The sequence below is a fragment of the Xiphophorus maculatus genome, chromosome 24 (genome assembly GCF_002775205.1).
Source record: "Xiphophorus maculatus strain JP 163 A chromosome 24, X_maculatus-5.0-male, whole genome shotgun sequence".
NCBI classification, from domain to species: domain Eukaryota; kingdom Metazoa; phylum Chordata; class Actinopteri; order Cyprinodontiformes; family Poeciliidae; genus Xiphophorus; species Xiphophorus maculatus.
In genome coordinates this window covers 4,112,689-4,131,811 of record NC_036466.1, presented here as the reverse complement: position 1 = coordinate 4,131,811, position 19,123 = coordinate 4,112,689, and the positions used below count along the sequence as shown (strand labels likewise).

The 19,123-nt window shown below is 41.5% G+C and overlaps 3 protein-coding genes across 5 annotated transcripts in view; 2 read left to right on the top strand and 1 right to left on the bottom strand.

Annotated features, from left to right (window-relative positions):
* Window positions 1–606: 606 nt before the first annotated feature.
* LOC102229857 (putative methyltransferase DDB_G0268948) lies at window positions 607–5,035 on the top strand. Its single transcript, XM_005802569.2, has 7 exons — window positions 607–716; window positions 854–961; window positions 1,902–2,062; window positions 2,590–2,803; window positions 3,311–3,414; window positions 3,487–3,624; window positions 4,093–5,035. Exons 2-7 carry the CDS (start codon window positions 854–856, stop codon window positions 4,187–4,189), a joined length of 822 nt encoding a protein of 273 aa, XP_005802626.1. The 5' UTR covers window positions 607–716; the 3' UTR covers window positions 4,190–5,035.
* On the bottom strand, window positions 4,376–12,750 carry LOC102230118 (receptor activity-modifying protein 1-like). The gene is made up of 3 exons (XM_014470076.2): window positions 12,560–12,750; window positions 11,155–11,293; window positions 4,376–6,057 (listed from the first exon to the last, which is right to left on the bottom strand). Exons 1-3 carry the CDS (start codon window positions 12,603–12,605, stop codon window positions 5,802–5,804), a joined length of 441 nt encoding a protein of 146 aa, XP_014325562.1. The 5' UTR covers window positions 12,606–12,750; the 3' UTR covers window positions 4,376–5,801.
* A 1,318-nt stretch (window positions 12,751–14,068) lies between these two features.
* Window positions 14,069–19,123, top strand: part of erbb4 (erb-b2 receptor tyrosine kinase 4) — a 273,564-nt gene continuing 268,509 nt past the window's right edge. For all 3 annotated transcript variants that reach the window (XM_023329564.1, XM_023329565.1, XM_023329563.1), the window contains exon 1: window positions 14,069–14,444. In XM_023329564.1, the coding sequence (XP_023185332.1) occupies window positions 14,378–14,444 (67 nt within the window). In that variant the 5' untranslated portion in view covers window positions 14,069–14,377. The remainder of the gene's footprint in view (window positions 14,445–19,123) is intronic.

Genomic DNA, 19,123 nt, shown 5'->3' with positions numbered 1-19,123 from the left:
CTTGCTCCTGTTGGTGTACAAACTTAGGCACCTTACTGGTGCATTTAAGGGGCAGAGCACCAAATAAATCATGCCATTCCCTTGTGTTGTGAGTACATATATTATGTATTGATTGTCTTTTGGATGTAGAGTTTAAATAATCATGAATACAGTATAATCTAATTTCAACTTTTTTTGATTTGCAGTAACGTTTTAAGAACGCAATTTGTGACAGACAAAATAAAAACAAAGCAGGGCCCTTATGGCCTCAACTGAGCTGAAGAGGTTTGCTTGGAAAAACGGAATTGTGAGTTCCCTCATGGGCTTATCCTACATCTGTGATGAGATCTGATAGGTCAAATTCATTTGATTGATTGATTGATTGATAGACTATAATAAAGGATGAAATAAGAAGAACTCTGGACATGGATTTAAGGAGGTAGGGCAGCAGAGAGACTCCAACTGTCACTTTTTGGTAGTCTGTTGATTTTTATTCATTTCTCACTCCAGAGGGAAACGGGCCTCTTCATTTGTTAGAAAACACTTCCACTTCAAATGCTTTGACCTTTAAATTGCTGGCGTACTGTAGTTAATCAGTCATATACAATTATGAAATCAGTCCGTTAATCTGTAACTCGCTGGTTGAATACAGGCACGCTTTTACTGCCGAGTCATAGTTCTCCGATTGACGTTGTGGAGACGTTCCAACTTTCTCGTGAAGCTCTGCTTTCTTGCCGGTTTGTTTTATGATCACTCCTTTTCTCTTGAGTTCAGGAACTGGACATTCGATTTGTTCTTCAAGCTGGAGAAGCGGGTTTTCTCATGTTTCTTTTTTTTCTTCTCTCTGCTCTGGTTTTTATTGCTCCTTTAAAAGATGGCTGTGCGGCTCTTTGAGGGGAAAGACCATGCAGTCTCTTACCTGCAGTACAGAGTGACGCCCCACGAAATGATCAGCAAAATAATGAGCTACGTGGAGCAGAAGGTAGGCCTATGTTACATTTTATACCACCGCCATAGAGCGTCTAAGAATGGAACCATAAACTGTTTAGTTCACCTTCATACCCCAATGCTCGTATTTTCTTTGAGACTGTTGATGCATGGGAGTAGTGTACTAGCCAAATCTCGGGGTGTTCTAGGGAAAACTGTATGCCTCTGTAAGCTTATTTTTCGGTCAATGAAATGTTTCCAATCATCAGATATGTTTTATTATCAGTAAAAAAGTAACTGGAGTAAATACAAGAAGCACTTTTTAAATGAGTTGACTCATGAAGTGACAGAAATCGCCCACTAATCACTGCCGATCAGTGTTTTACTGTAGAGGAATTTTGGCCCACTTTTCTTTGCAGAATTGTTTTAATTTCGCATTTAATGGCTGTCAAGAATGAGCGTCCTGTTCTTGTAAATCCAACATCATCCCAAGGCCAGACTTTGACTAGGCCACCACAGCGTTCATAACATTTTTTTTGTAGGTGATTTTAGAGGTGACCTTATGCTCATAGGTGTTCGTTGGGTCACTGTCGTCTGGCAAAACCACATTCTGACTTTCCAAAGCTCTTCAACGTTCGTCTCACCAATTAAGACAATATTTCCACAAGAGTCTTTGGGATCATGACGATGTTTGTTGGAGGATGGATATGCGTGTCTTTTTGATCTTGTTAAACTGCCTCATGTTGTCAAACATGTTCCTTTTAGGTGTTTTCTTGAGTCTTAACTGGCTGTGACCACAAAAACGCATCAGAAAATGTGGATAATCATATTGTTTTTTTAATGTTGGCTCTGGTTGAGTGGCCTAGCTAAGATCATCACTCCAAAGCAATTAGATATTTTATCTGAGCTTTTGCAGTAAAACGGCATCATTTTTAGTACTGCTTAAAATGATGCCCAGTAAAAAGTTAGAGGATCTTCATCTTTATTCCGTTCAGACACCGCAGCAGTACAAACTGGCTGTGGATGTGGGCTGTGGTCCGGGGAAAGGGACGGTCCTTCTTGCTCCTTACTTCACCAGGGTGGTTGGAACGGACATCAGCCAGGCTATGATAGAAAGAGCGCTAGCCAAAAGCAACCCACCAAACATTTCATACAGGTGAGCAAGAAAAAAACAACATTCTAATTTGTTTAGATGAATTCAAAATGGGAAAAAATTTAAGAACCAACTTAAGCACCCAGGAGGAATCGTCCAATCTTTGGAGTAGAAAAATATCCCCTTTGCTTTCTCATATGTAAACAAACAAACTTAAATGTTGGAGCATAAACAAGATAACTTGGTCATAAATAATCCTCCAAATGAATCAATAACAACTTAAAAATAGAACTGCGTACTGTTAAGAGCTAAAACAAGCTGGTTTTCTGTAGCTGGATGTAATATTTAGCTACAGTTTAGCATTAGTATGGTCAGCACAGATCAGTATCAATTCTCTTTTGACTGATTTAGAACAGAACTCCAGCATTTAACTTTATCATGTGACAAATTGAACATTCAGCTTCCTTCTACAAAGTTAGCACATACTTTGATTCCTCAGCTTCTGCTAAATAACTAGAACAATGCTCTTTAGCATTCTTTACAGATTTCTGGAAACTTTGTTCCTCGACTCTCGTATTATCTGACCACAGACGTTGCCCTGCAGAGGAGATGCCCTTTGCGTCAGGGGAGGTGGACCTTGTGACGGCCATGACGGCGGCCCACTGGTTTGACCGGCCGCGGTTCCTCCAGGAGGTTGACAGGGTGCTCAGACCTGGAGGCTGCCTTGCTCTCCTGAGCTACACCATGGACATGATCCTGGAATACAGAGAAGTCTCAAACGTCCTGAACGACATCTGCCGAGAGGTACAGTCCAGATCTTAGAAGTTCGCCATCGTTGCATTTAGGAAAGAGGACTGAAGCCCCTTTTCCATTGTCAAGTCTCACTCTAGCCGGGTAACACCTGGTTTGATTCTTGCCAAGTTGAGAGGATCTCCTTTGGCATTGTGTTCCTCATTATTTTGGGAATGTTGGAACAGGCCGTAACCCCACTCAGCAATGGAGGACCTCGAGGTTGTTGTTTGGTAGACACAATTTAAACACAGATATTTTACTTGGTCTTAAATTCAAACAGCCAAAAGTGTGAAGTAGTTAGGATTAAAGCCTACAGTGATGTTACATCTCATCCTCCATCAAGACGCCGTCGATGGCTGACTCAAGTAAATCTAGATACTCCACTTTGTCTGACAGAAATTAATTACTGGCCCAAATGTAGGCAAAACTAGTTAAAGACATGCCGGGCTTTCGTGTTGAAACATGTATAAATGAAAACTTCCAGCTAGTCCTAAGAGATGTCTCGACCTCCGTCACCAGTTCTACGCTGCCCTGCTTCCCTACCGAAGTTCTTATTTAGGACCAAGCTCCAGGAAGATTTACTCTGACATGTTTAACTCCTGCTCTTACCCTGACAAAGAATGGTGAGTCCTTCCTGACATGCTTGTTGTCGGCCTACTGTATTTAGAGACCAACACTCCTGAATGTCTCTGTAGGACTGAGTGCCATCCAGTGAGAAGGACCCTTCCAGTGAGTGGGTACATAGGCATGGTGGAGACCTTCTCCAGCTACCAGCAGCTGAAGCAGAAGGACCCTTCTGAAGCTGATCATCTCTCCAACAGGATCCTGACCAAGTGAGATATCACCGCTAACGCCTTCCACCTCCCTTCTCATACTCTCTGCCTTGGCTTCATTCATCATTATCAAAAACTGCTGAGATGTGTCTGTGAATACTGTCGCAGTCCTGGCTTTTAATCAGAAAATCCAAGCATTGCTTGACTAAGCTCAACTGTCAAAGGTTTCCGCTGCTTCGATAACACAACCGTCATTAATTCCTCCTGCCAGTGACGGTGGTGGGGGGCGAACAGCTAAGCAAGCGCAGTGTATGTAGAAGTGCTGAGGCATGACTTTTACATGCATGGAGGGAAAGAAAAATCTTTGACATTGTGTTTAATTACTGACGCCGCATTAACATTTAAGTAAAGTTCTGGTTTCTTCAAAAAAATAAAAGAGTCAACTTTATTTTTTACATTTTTTTAATTCGCCCATTGAATAGTCAGGTTGAAATTAAGATGTAAGCCTTTTTTTTTCTTTTTTTTCAGGTTACTGACCGCCATGAATGCGTCCTGTCCTGACACTGAAGTGGTGGTGATCGTGAACTATTTCGGCATGCTGGCGTGCAAACCTTCATCTGAATGAAACTTTCTGCGCTTTGGAACGCCACGCGACGCGCAAACCCAAACCTGGAAGCCCACTTGGAGGGTCTGAGGATGCCGATTCATGGCTTTTGCTCCACACTTTTAATGGGTAATAAATATTTAGCAGTACTGGTGCTCTGTGTGAACATGTCAAAAGTTTTTTTTTTTTTTAAATAAAAATCTAACAGTTGGATCAAGTACTTTTATTTTCAGTTCATGATATCGGAAAAAAGTGTAGCAAGATATGAATTCGGGAAATAAACATCATTTTCCTAAAATTTTATAGCACTACTAACAAAAAATAATACTTAAGGATAGCTGAAACAAAAAAGTTTTTAGTTACAGACGTAATAACCAAACTCGCATTCAGACATAAAAAAGAAAAGCAGCTAAATCTTTAACAAGACTAGCATACAGCAACTTAATCTCATATTTCACTGGTGACAGGAAGTTTATTATTATTATTATTATTATTGTGTTCCTTTTCAATTTATTTTGTTGCACATAAACAAACTGGTTTTCATATATACACATTCATATCACTTTCACTCGTGGAATTTTGAGCCTCTCTGCTTGCTGTCAGTTTTCTTGTTCTTATGATTATTAAACAGGAACAGAGAAACACTTTCCTCCTGTTAATCTTTCATTGGTGAATGCTACACACTCAGACGCTGGACAATCACAATGTATATTTTAAACACAAAATATGAAAATTAGAGTGAATACCAAGGCACATGTCTCCTTGGAACAGGTCTTAAGTTTTTCTGTATATATACACAGTTATTTCTTTATATTTTTCTGCATATTGTACTGCTTTGTTGTGGGGTTTTTTATTGATATATTGATAGATCTATGCATACACACTAACCCTGACTTTGTTTTTAGATCAGAACTGACAGCTAATATCAGTTCACCATTGTCACTTGTGAAAGAGTGATGTTGAAGTCACTCTTACTCTAATCAGGCAACCAATGCCTATAACTGAGGAGCAGATGTGCCTTAAATCACCTTCTTCTTGTTTTAACACCTTTTAAACAAGCAGCAGTCATTGTCGGCTGAGAAGAATTATTGACCATAATAAAATTTTTTTTGTGGATTTTCATAAACTTTTGGCTGCGACGAAAAGTCGAATTTACTCGCAGATCTTTGCATAAATACTTTGGACGGTTTTCCGAAATCTCCACAAGGAGAATCTTTCGTCACTTCTTTAAAAACAGCCGCAGATCAGAGGCTGATCCCAACATTTGCCTTGTAGCCATGACTGTCAATCGCAAAATCGTACAAAAGAGCTTTCAGAATAATACAAATAAATATAGCCCAAACGTTTCCTTCAAAGCTTAATTTGTGGTGCTGTTGCATTTCTTTACATTTTCAAGAGTCCTGCACCTCATTTCCTCTCAGTTGTTGATGCAGACGTAGTTTAAACTCAACACTTGTACGCTTTTGTAGAGGCGACACTATTTTGTTTGTCTTCACTACAGTTTATCGTCTTCTAAGGTATTTTCTAAGATATACATCAGCTTCTCAAAGTACATGAAGTTCCCTCACTGTGGCTCATGATGCTATGAGTCCATCTCCAAGTCCTGAGACCAACTCAAGCTCCTTCACCACCTCTACAGCATCCCTTCTGTGCGTTTGCTTCTCCAAACCACGACTGCGGTCATGAGCAGGGCGATCAGCACTGACACGCCGATGAAGGGCGCCAGGATACCGATTGATGGCTCATGGAGGAGCCGGCCGGTCAGGGCACAGTGGTGGAAGTACGTATTATGAATCTTCATGAAGAAGTTGTCCACCAGCCGGTTGGGCCAGAAGCAGTCCATCCTCAAGGCCACCTGGCAGGTGCAGTTAGTCAGTCCCCCATAGATCCTGCAAAAACCATGACACACACACACACACACACACCAGTGATTATTTGCTTAAAGACTTTAGATGAAACACTTAAATTAACCCAACTTTCAAACGTCTGAGGGATGTTCAAGTCTCTCAAGTTAAAATCTAAAATGATAATGAGTCTGAATTTTACATTTGCAGTCTTTGGACTGAAATATTCTCTCCTGATGTCTTTGAACCTTCTCTCAGTATGAAAGAGCAGTAGGGGATTCCTGATGGTAGTGGGGGGGGGGGGCGAAAAAAAGAGCTGAAGAGTTTCTAGAATTACCAGTGAGCTTAACAGAGCTATATATAACTGCTTAGTTGGTGGAGGGCAAAAGAAATGGAGATGCATTCCAACTGAGGAGTACGCTCATTGGAGCACTGCGACATTCCAGAGAGAGATTCTTCTCTGGGTGAAGTGTGACTGCGTCTGAGGACGATAGAGGGGGTAGAAATGAGGAAAAGCAAACTCTCAATCTGTGGCAGAAACAGAAGCTAACATATGATTTCATTACATAATCACAATTCTGGATGAGTAAGCAGAGGACTTATCAAGAACAAGATTAAGTAGCACGGAACGATTAAAAGGATTTAATTCAATGAGAATTGACAGTATGAAAGTCCTGTTTTGAGGCAGGACATTCATAGCCCCTCTGTTCTGGAAGATGTTTTTCTAAATGTGTGTCTTTCCAGATCCTCTCTGGTGGAAGTTGTTTTAAACACTTCCATGACCTTGTTTAACATGTCAGTGGTTAAAGTTAGGTTGATACTCCAAAGCATCCAACCTGCATCGGATTGTGGTCAATGACTTCGGTGTACAGATAAGGTCAAATGTTTACCCACGGTCATCCCTTGACATTTTCTCAGAAGTGCCGGGCCCACACTGGAAATCTCCTGCAAGTTCTAGTGTCCTGTTGCAGTTTGTTGACTGCAACAGGACTTCTTTAGGTTTGTCATAACAAAACCTAAAGGTTCAACCTTTGACCATGGGGTTTTCAATCCCTCTGCCTTCCCCAGCTCCACCACTACACCATCAATATGAAAAGATGGAGTCAGATAAGCAGAGGGTTGGGCCAAATTAGTGGCCAGAACATCATTGGTCTCACCATAATGAAGCACTCAGCTCTAGGAATGTGGTCATGTTGCCTATCTATGGACTCAGCTGAACCAGCTGAGTACAAAGAACCCATGTTGGTTGGGATCCCACCTATCTATGCAGAGCCCTTTGGATTTTATTGTTTTTCCTCAATATTTCCTGTTATTTTCAAATCATAGATCTTCTAAACATAGCTACTTGAGTTTTATTCACACCAGGAAAGCCCACTGGTCGGTTTATTTGGTCCAGACCAAAAGCCGACTTTATCTATTTATTTTTGTTTGGTGTGGTTTACGTTCAAATTGGGCTTTTTTTTGCAAGTGGACTATAACAAACAAAGCTAGATGGGTGACAATCATTCGACAGAAATGACAGGTTTCCCAGTATCTCCACTTCGGCTCGAGAAGCATCCAAATTATATTTAGTACACTGTATAATTAAGAAGATTTAGCTGTGGGCGTGACTTACTGACGCTCCTCGGCATTTTACGGCAGCGGTAGTGAGGCCCTGTTGCACTCCCACCCTCATTCCACACTTGTGTCCTTGAAATGCGCACAGAAATTGATATTTATTTTGAATTTCTTTTGCAGAAATTCATTACAGGGAAAACTTCATATATCATTATGAAATTAACATCTTCATTTTTTTGTGGGAGTGGAATACAAACCTATTTGATTATTATTTTCTTTAGAGATATCATCATGACTTTTAAAAAATGTTCTCCTCTCAGACTAGAGGAGAAGAAAACCGATTCATCAGAGTTCCTGCTCTATAAAGTCACAACATTCATAGTTTCTTTTAAAAAGAACATTTTAGTTACATTAGTCTTTTTATTTTTCAAATGTAGCATCAGGCATTTTGTTTTACATATGCCGCATGTTTGTCCTTAACTTTATCTTTGTTGGCACATTAGCTCCACTTTACACCAAACTAACTTTTAGCTGCATAAAAGAGATGGTGGGTAAAAAAATCCCGTCTCTAATTAGGATTTTTAAATGAAACATTAATACATTTTAATTTTTATTTTTTTTTTGCCGTCTTGGAAATATGGCAAAGTTCACAGAGCAAGCTCTGTCGCAAAAAAAGAGAGAATAAAATCAGTTTTCAAAAGTAAAGTATTGAAAAAAAAATTTTGTTTCACTCTACTGAACATGTGTGATTACATAGAAGTTTCTTTATTCAGTAAGTCATAACAAAACACATATCTCCAGCAAATATCTCCAACAATGACTTAGGAAAGAAAAAAATACCTTTACTGTACATTTAAAATAATTTGTTTTGTTCTAGTTGTACTTTTTAGCAGCACAAATGCCTAAACAGTCACCAGTCCCGCCATTTTGGATGTCGAAGTTACAACACTAGGGGGCGCACTCTCCCAATTCTCACATTTTTGCTGCTTCTAACACTCCGCACTCGGCCCTTTGTGTGCACTTCGCCTGAATCCACCCTTCACAGAGGGGGCGTAGGGCGCGCACTGAGCACTGGGACCGGAACCGGGCCGGAGTTTAAAGTTTAGAAGCCCAGTCAGAAATGTGTCCGTTTCTAAAGCTCTCTTTTGTATTACAGGTGAGGTTAAACACACAGACTGTGTATTACAGGTTTAGTGACGTTTGACTGTGCCGTGTCTTATTTTGTAAAATTTTCACAAAGTGACTTTACCACTTCCGTTTGTTAGCTAAGTTTGGTTAGCCTTGGAAGCTAAGTTGCTTCTTTTCACTGAGTCCTTTGTATGACAGGGACGTCACTCTCTGTTTTTGATTGTTAAAGTACATTGCTGTCTTTTCTCTCTGAAGTTGTGCTCTAAAGCAGCATTTTTGTTTAGAAAGACAATATATTTCCTAATTTCTGCCTTTATTCCTTTTATTGTTATTCCTACTGTGGGCATTTTAAAGCTGTAGCAGGAAGTTAGCGCTTTGAAGGTCAGCCAGAAATGACTGACCTAAAGCTTTGTTTTGTGTTACAGACAAAAATAAACACTTGGGGTGCCGGAATTAAAGTTGCCCTCATTCCATGTGTAACACTAGCTTGTACAGGAAGTCTATCAAAAATAGATAATGAAAATTTACATTACAGAGTTTTCATATTTGCAAAAAACATTCATATCCATTTCCATTTTCTGCATTGCTGGGTTCTAAGTACATGGTTTGTGCTCCATGATGTTAAATCTAACATGGTGTCAGACATTGTAACTAGCACTTGCTTAACAAATTGTGTTTAGTTTAAGTCTTCAGTGAGAATTGTACCCAGTTTGAAGACTCCATACCTCAGGTGAGGCGCTACCTACTGAAAACTAATCTAGAGAACCCCACTTAAAAAAACTATTAAAACTGGGGAAACAGAAACATGTTTTTACTTATCCATTCTGTGAATATTTTATTACTACTGCATTTTTAATATATCTCTTAACAAAAAGGTTCAGCCAATCAGTTTTTCTCTTGCATACATAAGATAACACGCATCACATTTGTGTGAAATCCAAGTTTTTATTTTAAAGTGGGGAAGAAAATATCAAAAAGCAGAGTACCTGATATGTCACATTAAGTAAAACATGGCATGTCAGGTCTTATTAACACTGACCTGTAGCACACACAACTCTTCATTCTAACATCAGCATTTAGTTTATTTTTCTTTTCTTTCATTCAGGGACATGAAGAGAAGATATTAGCTAAACCAGATATAGCCACTGGCTAAATCCTATTTGTATTCCCTAAATCCTTTAATTTTGCTCTCTTCAGTGCTGTCGTCGCGCATTCTTTCCGGCAGTTTTATTACACCAGTGCAAACCTTGAAAATGCCTGTGTATTTTTTTATTTTTTTTTCGCAGCACAGAGCGCGCCAGCAGCCAATTATTTTGTGCCGGACCAGGCGAGGACAGGGAGCCAGGAGGGAAATCACATAGTTCTGACAGGAACTTCTTCAGAGCCTTTTTTTTATCCTCCTGCCTGACTCATCCTCCGGCAGCCGCTGGTGCTTGGGAAGGAAAGGCCACCGTTTCACTTTCAAACACGCACTCCGCCAGTGTGATGTCAGACTTGATTCGGGGGGAAAAAAACGGCTCCGGTTGACTTTTGAGCAAAAGATATTGTGCGAGAGAAAAAGGGAAAACTCACAAGCAGCAGACGGAAACCGAGACGGGAAAGGCAGAAAAAAGCGTTGTAGAGATGTTACCGTGAAACTAACAGCTGGCTAGACTATCAAATATAGGAGAAAGTACTCCTGGTCCAGGTGTGTATGTCCTTCTGGGCAACTGACTGACCTATTCACTATTTAAACTCTTATTTATTTATATTTACCATAGAAACTGCTCCTTGCCCACTACTTCTTTGTCTCTTTTCTCTCTCTCTCGATAACAATTATTTCTCATATGTGTAACCTTTTTATGTTGATTTGCCATAGAAAGTGCCCCAAGCTCTAGGATTTGTTTTTAGCAAAGAGAGCCTTTAAATGATAGACCTAAAGCTATGAAGACTATTTTTGTTTACTATAGAAAGTATTCCTTGTTCTGTTTGTCTTTGTTTTGTTGTTCTTGAGCAGAGCTATTGATTAAGCTTTTCTGTCACTAATTTTACACACTCTCTATTCCCCTCATAGAAAGTACTACCAGCTGAGTTCTTCTGTATTTATCTTTGTGTGTTTCCTGGATGGAAAACATTGCCAACATTGACTCTGTGCACTTTTTCATTTTTTATTCTTTCCGCATAGAAAGTTCTCCCGAGCCAGTGTGTGTTTGTGTTTAACTTTTTTTTTTTCCTGGTGAAAACATTAGAGCTGTTCTTGCCATGATCTATTTCCATAGATAGTCGTTTTGTTCTTTTGCTAAGCTACGTCTGATGGTGTAGGCAACACAATTTGACTGTATTTAACATAAGTGAATATTAATTCGACAGTTTGGGGCTTGAAATGAGTTTTTCATGAATTGAGTTGACACATTTTCCATTTGAAGGGAGCGTTTAGAATACCTTCCAGTGTTTTCTGGTGTTTTTGATTTCACTCACTCCATTGTTTCCGGCCAGCTGCACCACCTTCCCGAGTCCAGTCTGACCATCTCCTCCTCGAAGCGGTTGAAGCAGAGGTCGTTGATCACCTTCTGGTAGAGCCGGCTGTCGCATCCACACTCGGAAGGACCGACGTGAGCTGCAGAGAGGGTCCAGTCATAAAGGTGCTTTTTTTTTTTTATGTTACGGCTCCATGATTGGTAGAAAATAACCATTATTGTGAGTATGAAAGAAATAAGACACAAAGCGCCGCGGTGGTTATCTGCTCCTTTTCCTTTTCCTCCTCATAATTAGGAATATGTTTGTGCAAAAAACAAGGTCACATCCTGGCTCCGCGTTTCCCTTCAGGACCGTTTCTTCCCTGTTAGTCTGCTACTTTCACGAAGAAAGGATTTCTAATTTGCAATCAGAGTCCCAATCCCATTTGTTTACCTCGGAGATGCGAGCAAACAGCTTCTTAATGCGGAGGCAGGCGGCGGCCGTCCCGTCGGACCCGAGGCTGAATGGAAAGACGGCGTGGAGGGAGGAGGGGGACGGCTTGTTCTGATCTGGAAAGGCGGCGGATCTCGGGCTGCGGCGGCCCGATAAGGCCCAACTGTTTTGGCCCCGGTGTTTGTGCTGACTCGGTGGGCTCTCTGAGGGAGCCGCAGCCTCACAGGGACAACCCTGTGAGTTTTGAGTTGAGTTTTCCAAAGGACAGCAGCTGAGAATCAGCAGCTACAAGTCAGTTCCTTTTTCCTCTGTAATTTTGCGGGGGGGAATTCCCTGAATCAAAACTAATAACTTCTCTCAACTAGTGTCTCGCTGTTTAATCACCAGATGGTGCTTCCTATGTACCATTAAGCATTAGCTGCAAGATATTCCAGCTATCAAAATAAGTGGCTTGCCATACATATGCAACAGAAATCAAATAATCTGGGTTTTTTTATCAATAAATGCTCATGTATTGATGTCTAATGTTGTTGAATTTCTCTGTAAAAACCCAAACAAACATCCTGTTTTTCTCATGAAACTGATATCTAGTTTACAGTGAGGTCTGCCCTGTTTGAACCTCTAAAGCTCAATTATTTGGGAAGATGTTTGGCGTTTATAACAGCTTCCAGCCTCTCACATGCTACCAGTTAAGTCACCAAATCTTTCTCAGAATGTCCTGAAAAATATGGAATATCTGATTGTTGCATTTCTACTCATGTACAATGAAACATAGATCCATTTCCGAACTGTTGCAGCATTCCATCTTGCTTTGTTCTTCATCGTGAAGTCCAACTTGCGTTGAAAGACGTGCTTTCCGAACGTCTTCCAGCTCCACCTCTGAGGAGTTGTTTTTCCTGCATCTCCCAGTGTTCTACGTCCAGTAACTCAGCCGGCCAGAGTGATAAGAGAAGAAACTCCTTTAGAGACTCACCTGCCAGAAGCAGCAGCAGCAGCGGCAGCAGCAGCAGAAGAGCCATGCTGGAAACAAACTTCACCTCCTCACTGGCTGCAGCTCAGAAAACACGGGCCTCGTTCTGGACTCGCCTCTCCAGCCAGAGCTGTTGGTTCTGGACGGGCAGACCCCCCCGGTTCCAGTGAGACTCCTGCCCACTCCCCACCGCCCCGATCACAGCCTGTCATCTGAGCCCCGAGTCCCACACAGCGGACAGAAGAAAGTCAGGGTCCAAAATTAGAGCCGGGGGGCATTGTGAATGCTGCAGGTCGTCACGGCAGAGACCAACCAGATCACCGTGGCGACGCGTAGCCAGAGGAAGTTATGAAAATACAGCAGAGTACAGTCAATTTAAGCAAATCAAAATAAAATACATAGCACCAAAATGAATAAAGATAACATTTTTTAATAAAATCAAATCAAAATGATTAAATAAACTAAAGGTTATGTGTGATCAAATACAAAAAATATAGAAATTTTGACTGACAACATTTAAGTTAAGCAAACAATAGATAATAGAGCATGCAAGACTAAAATATATGCACTACATGTTTACCCCAAAATTGATTTGCATATCTGCAAAAGAAAAATAATCAAACAAACAAAATGTTAAATTAAATTGAATATTGTTAGTGAAATTACAGATATTACTTTATGTGGCAGCTAAAAATGTAATTAAGTTCAGCAAAGCCGAAATAGAAATACCTTTAAAAAGATTTATATGTAAATTAGATGCTTATGCTGAACTAGTACATAGATTCTTTAAATAATCATTTCAATTAAAATCAAATTAGAGACATATACAAACAGATGCAGATCAGATTAAAATGTGAGTTTTTGTGCCCAATGAATAAAAAATGTAAAAAAAAAAACGTCACATTCTGAAATTACAAATACTGGAACGAATGTCTGTCCAAAACATTTTTAATCATAATTAAATAAATAAAAACAGAGCTATCCCTTACTGTTTCCGCTAGAGGGCAGCAGAGGACATTAAATAAATCTTCTTCGTGTCACAGTGAGTCCATATCGACTCTTGTCTGTTGAGCCCTGGATGCTGAGCTGAGGACTCAGGTCAGGTTGTCTAGAAATATACATCTGCTTACTTTGACTAAGCCCTCCTCTCATTACACCTTTTAGCCGACTTGTTCATGTCCCTGCTTCTGATTACTTCTGACGTATTTATGAGTCAGTTCCAGTGTTTAATAAGGCGCTAATAAGCTGACCTACGCGGATAAAGAATAACCAAAACAAAGCAGCTGCTGACAGGTGTAGTGACAGCCGCAATGACGCCTGTTAGCCAATCAGGAGGCGCGTTGGGCTCATTAGGAGATGGCTGTGTGATGTGATTGGCTGAGAGAGGTGTCGATTAGGCAGAAAAGGCGTGTGCAGAGCACCTTCACCCCCTCCTCCCCCCTCCTATCCCAACGCGCACCCCCCGCTGCTTCCTCAACTCCCCCCTCCCCTCTCCGATCCAAGAACCGGCGCAATGGCAGAGTGAGGAGTAAATGGCTCAGAGTGTCCGCGGCGGAAAGCGACCTGAACACCGGACTGAGAGCCCACAAACAAACCCAGCAGAGCGGGAAGCCGTCACACCACCCGGGGACACTTTCAATCCGACACTTTCAGCCCGTTTTATTCCTCTTCTTCTTTTTTTTTTGTGTGTGAGCGCGCGTTAGAACAGCGAGGATATCTTAATTTGGACATGTGAGTTATACGGGAGTTAACAAGACAAGGAGGCTTTCTTCTTCTTCTTCTTCCTCCTCCTCCTCTTCTTCTTCTCCTGGTTTTGGATCAATGATGAAGTTCCAGGCGTGCGTTTTAGTCACTTTGGCGGTGATCCGCTGGAGTGCAGCGCAGTCAGGTGAGTGCTTGGATGCATGGGTGGACGCATGGAGGGCTGGATGGTTGCGCGTCCGTGCGCATCGGTTCCTTCGGAACAATGGAGCGCAGCTCCTTGAAACTGAACACAAGTTCTCATGCGAGTCATCCCGACCCTCTCACACCTGCAGCAGAGCGTCGGACTCTGCGTAAACTCCTCTCCATCTGCTCCAAAACGTCCACTCGCATTCCGCTAATCTGTTTTCTGAAATATGAACCTCATCTTTGCGCAGTTCCTTAGTGTGTTCATGCCACTGCAGCTATTTGCGGATGTTTTTGCATGATTTAAGTGTCTGCTGCTGTGCGAATCATTTAGAAACCGAGCGGTCAGGAGTCATCAGGACCCCTGAGGTTTGGCTCCTTCTTAATGTTCCTGCAGTGACGCTTAGAAGTCAACTGAGAAAACTTCCTGCGTGGGATTTTTTGGTTTGCTGCTTGAATCGATTGTTTTCGCAGTGCATTCGTTTCTAAAGGTGATAATGTGTTGAACTTTTCTTTCACACTGGAGAAAAGCTGCTCTTAATCAGCACAAATTGGACCATGCATACTTTCTATCCCAGGCCTGTAGGGATGGGATCAGTTCTAGGAGCAGCAGTCTTTAATTCCAGGTTTGAACTGGAAGAAAAAGTGAAAGAAACATCGTTAAAAGCAAACAACTGCAGGTCCAGATGGGATGATTTTGAACCATCACAGCCTCATGTATGTCCAGCTTCGAATTGAATCAAGTGCAAACATTGACTGTTCAGTTGGATGGAAAACTAGATCAAATGTTTTTAAATGTGTACTTTCTATCCCAGGTCCAGATATTTATCATACATTTGCCCAGTTTTGATGTATGTCAGGCTGATATTTAGATTCCAGTAGCTAATCCTAGCGGCACACTGCTGGAATGAAGAAAAACAGCAAGAAATGTCTTTACTAGAACAGATAAGACCATGCATCCTTTCTACATATGTCCAAGTGGAAGGGAGTAGTTTTAGTTTACTATGAAAGTGCATGTTAGTCTTTGATTCCAGGTTGTTGGTAAGCTTAGAAAATGGAAGTTGGACATAAATAAAGTGTGAAGAAACATTTCTAAAAGCAGGAACTGAACCATGTATACTTTCTACTTGAGATCCAGGGTTTCCTTCCCTGAGGGCACAGTTTTGATGTTTGTCTCAGTTTATCAAACTATAAAATGAAACTTATATATATATATATATACATATATTAGTTTTTTATATACAAACTGGGCCATGTGTACTTTCTATTTCCGGTCTGGATAGGATCAGTTTGCCTAGTGTGGAATAAAACACAGTTTGGATGCAATCATTACTTTACCTTGATATTTAGTCCTAAGAGTTCAGAAAACAACTAAGTTGAAACACTGAACTTGCAACTTGTTAAAATCACACAGTGAACAATGCGTGCTTTCAAGCCCCTTTTTGGGCAGGATCCTTTTACTCTGGTGTACGATACTACACTGATTCGATGCGTTACTCAGCTCAGACTGATTCCAGAAAGTGGACAAATCGAACAAGGTATACTTTCAAGCCCCTATAGGACAATACAGTGAAGGTCACAGTTTTGATGCGTTCTTTAGTTCAAACATCAATTTAAACTAATACAGAGTTTGATTTGAGATAGTGGGAAAAAAAACTAACAAGGAATACCTTCAAATCTAACAGCAGAAAGATGGGATCATCATTTATTAATGCATACTGAATGCAGTGTTTTAAAACTCAACATACTGGGCCATGAATACTTTCTTGTTCAGGTCCAAATGGGATCAGTTTGTCCTGAAACTTTCTGTAAAAGTCACAAATTGAACAATGCATACTTTCTAGCACAGGTCCGGCTGGAGGAGGTCAATTTGCCCTAACACTGAACACAAACTGAACTATGTCTACTTTCTAGATTAGGTTCACATAGATCATTAGATCAATTTGGATTGTTAAAAAAAATAGCAAACTTGTGCTGTTGTTTACTCACAATTGAAATATGCACACCATTTCCCCTGGTGAAATGTAAAGCAGAACATTGGATATTTTATGTAAACTAGTAAAAATGGGCAAAAAGACACAAGTTGAACCATGCATACTTTCTAGTCCAGGTTTAGATGGGATTGTATTGTTGTATGATATAAGAATACAATGTTGTCATTTGATGCCTTGTAACTGAACTGGATAAAAATGACAAACCAAAGGTCTTATAACTGAACACATTTGACGATGCATACTTTCTATCCCGGGTCCTCTCCGTAGTGGCAGCTCCAGAAGGTGCCAACATGCACTCTCTCACAGCCTGGGTGCCGCTTTGGTGTGGATCTGGCATTGTTAGGAGCTGAATGCTGGCCTATTAAAACGAGTGGATGGATGCTGGGATGGATGGGAGCGGGGCAGGGATGAACGAGGAAAGAAAAGTGGCACCCTCTCCGCTTTATTTATTCTCCATGCGCACGCTGCCATCCGAGATATTTGTGATGCAAATTCGGCCCAAGAATCCGAGCTATGCCTCGTGGGAAGTTCACTGAATGTGTGTGTGTGTGTGGGCGTTTGTCGATGTTTGCTTCTTTCTTTTCATTTACTCTCCTTCTCATCACCCTTGCCACTTTAGAAAGAATCCCACCCAGCTCCGTATATTTGTGTTTACCTACATGACAGTCCGAGCGAAGCCAAGGTTGGAGCCGTTTCTTTCTTCCCGTGATTGAAGCTGTCTGTTCGCTCCTGCAGCGAGACAAATGTCTGTAGCGTTCCTGCCAGTCAGCTCCACCAGGCTGTGTGCTCACTAAACCGGGCGTGATGCGGCGTACGAACACACGTGTGCACCGCAAGCTGCTTGATTTATAGTTTCTGCTGGATTCTGGCCGGCTGCTGGCTCCCGTTAATCTCAATTTAATCCAAAATAAATATGAAATCGCCCAGTCTATTCTCCGTTGGGTACCGGTCGACTTTTCTCAGCCAAACTTTCTCGGTAACTTTCTAAAATGAGGTGTTTTAATCCAGAATTTGCTGTTCCACATGAGCTGTATTCTCATTTAGAGCAGTTATTTAAATATGCTTGCAGTATTTGGACACCATTCATGTTTGCTGAGTTTCATATGTGGATACAAAGATGTCTTAGAGCAAACAGTCTGAACAGATGAACTGATGCTTCCGCCATACCTCAGTATTCATGTACTCTAAAATTCAGGCAGATTTTAAAGAGCTGAGATGAACAGCTTTAGGTAAAAATCATTGTTCAAGCTTGAAATCCTGAATCAGAATGATTGAAATAGTAATTTTAGATTTATGGCACCTAACCCAGTTTAGCTGTTAGTCTCTGGCATCAGTTTGAGAAAGGTTTGGCATCACTCCCCACTTTCAGGTGTGTGATGTTTGAGGAGTTTCCTGCAGGTACAAGTTATTTCAAATCACCCTACAGAACATGTCAAACTCGAGGCCTGGGGGCCGAGTGTGGCCCGCCATTGCTTTTTATGTAGCCCTCTAAGACTCCAAATTACATCAATATGTCCCTAATCTCTGTTCCCATGTGGATAAAAGAGGCTATAGTACATCCCAGCTAACCCTAACCTCTTAAAGGCACAGAATATTAGTTAAGGTGTTTAAGCTTCTTAAAAGATTGTAACAACAAAAGTCCTAAAAAACAATGTCGCTCTGGTGTCTGGGTGTAAATGAATCCAATCGGTTTGTTCAGACAATTGTGCCTGCTAGTGTGGGATTATGTGTGTGTGTGCATGGATGACATTTTGAAGACGACGCGTTCTCCTGTTGGAACGGTCGAAAGATAGACGACGCCCCGACCAATGCTGGTATCAAATTGGTCGGGGTGTGGTTTAGGCTTTGTAGAAAGGAAATGAGAATTTATTACAAGCTAATTAAGCACTTTTTTGATACCATCAGTCGGGACTGTGAGGCCTTTATTTGACAGCATGAGAGATGTGGTCGGGGGGTCCGGGGGGGGGGATGCTGGGCATGGGAATTCAATCTCGCTTTAAATTAGTCAACACTGCTATCGTAAGTTGATATCTGCCAGGCTCGACTCCTGCCAGGCTTTTGCTGCGAGCTGACGGAGATTTCTGCCGTTACTGTGCATTAGTCAGTGTCCTCGGGTGAAAGAGACATAGTGGGAACAGGACTTGGCAGTTTGCACAAAAGAATAATAATTGCAGTTCAGAGAGGGTGACATTCAGGTGTTATTTGCTTCCTCTGTCGAAGCCGGACGATCGCAGTGGTCTACGAGGGAAGCCTTTATAGATGACTGCGCGCTGCGTGGGGGGTGATGGAACGCTTTTCCAAGGCCAGAGACAGCAGTACACAACCTCCCATGGTACCCGCCGTCTGAATCAGCGCTCAGATTATTATCTTGACGGCCCCAACAAAGATGATGCTGTTCTCCCTCACGAGAAAAGTGATGTCTTCTTTGTCTCTTCTCTCCTTCCCACCCGCCTCCTTTTCTCTTCTCAGGCATTCGATCTGTCGACGTCACGAGCCTGTTTGCTTGACATTTAGTTTGCGACCCCGGCTGTACAGAAGGGCTTCTGTTCTTTGAGTTTGCGCGCCGCCAAATATTTACATGTGTAATCACAACTGCACAGCGTGGGAAGGAAAACACACAAGACTTGGGTGCAAAATAGCGGCTTTATTGGTTATCCTTCGAGCTCCTTAATGCCTTGCCGTGCTG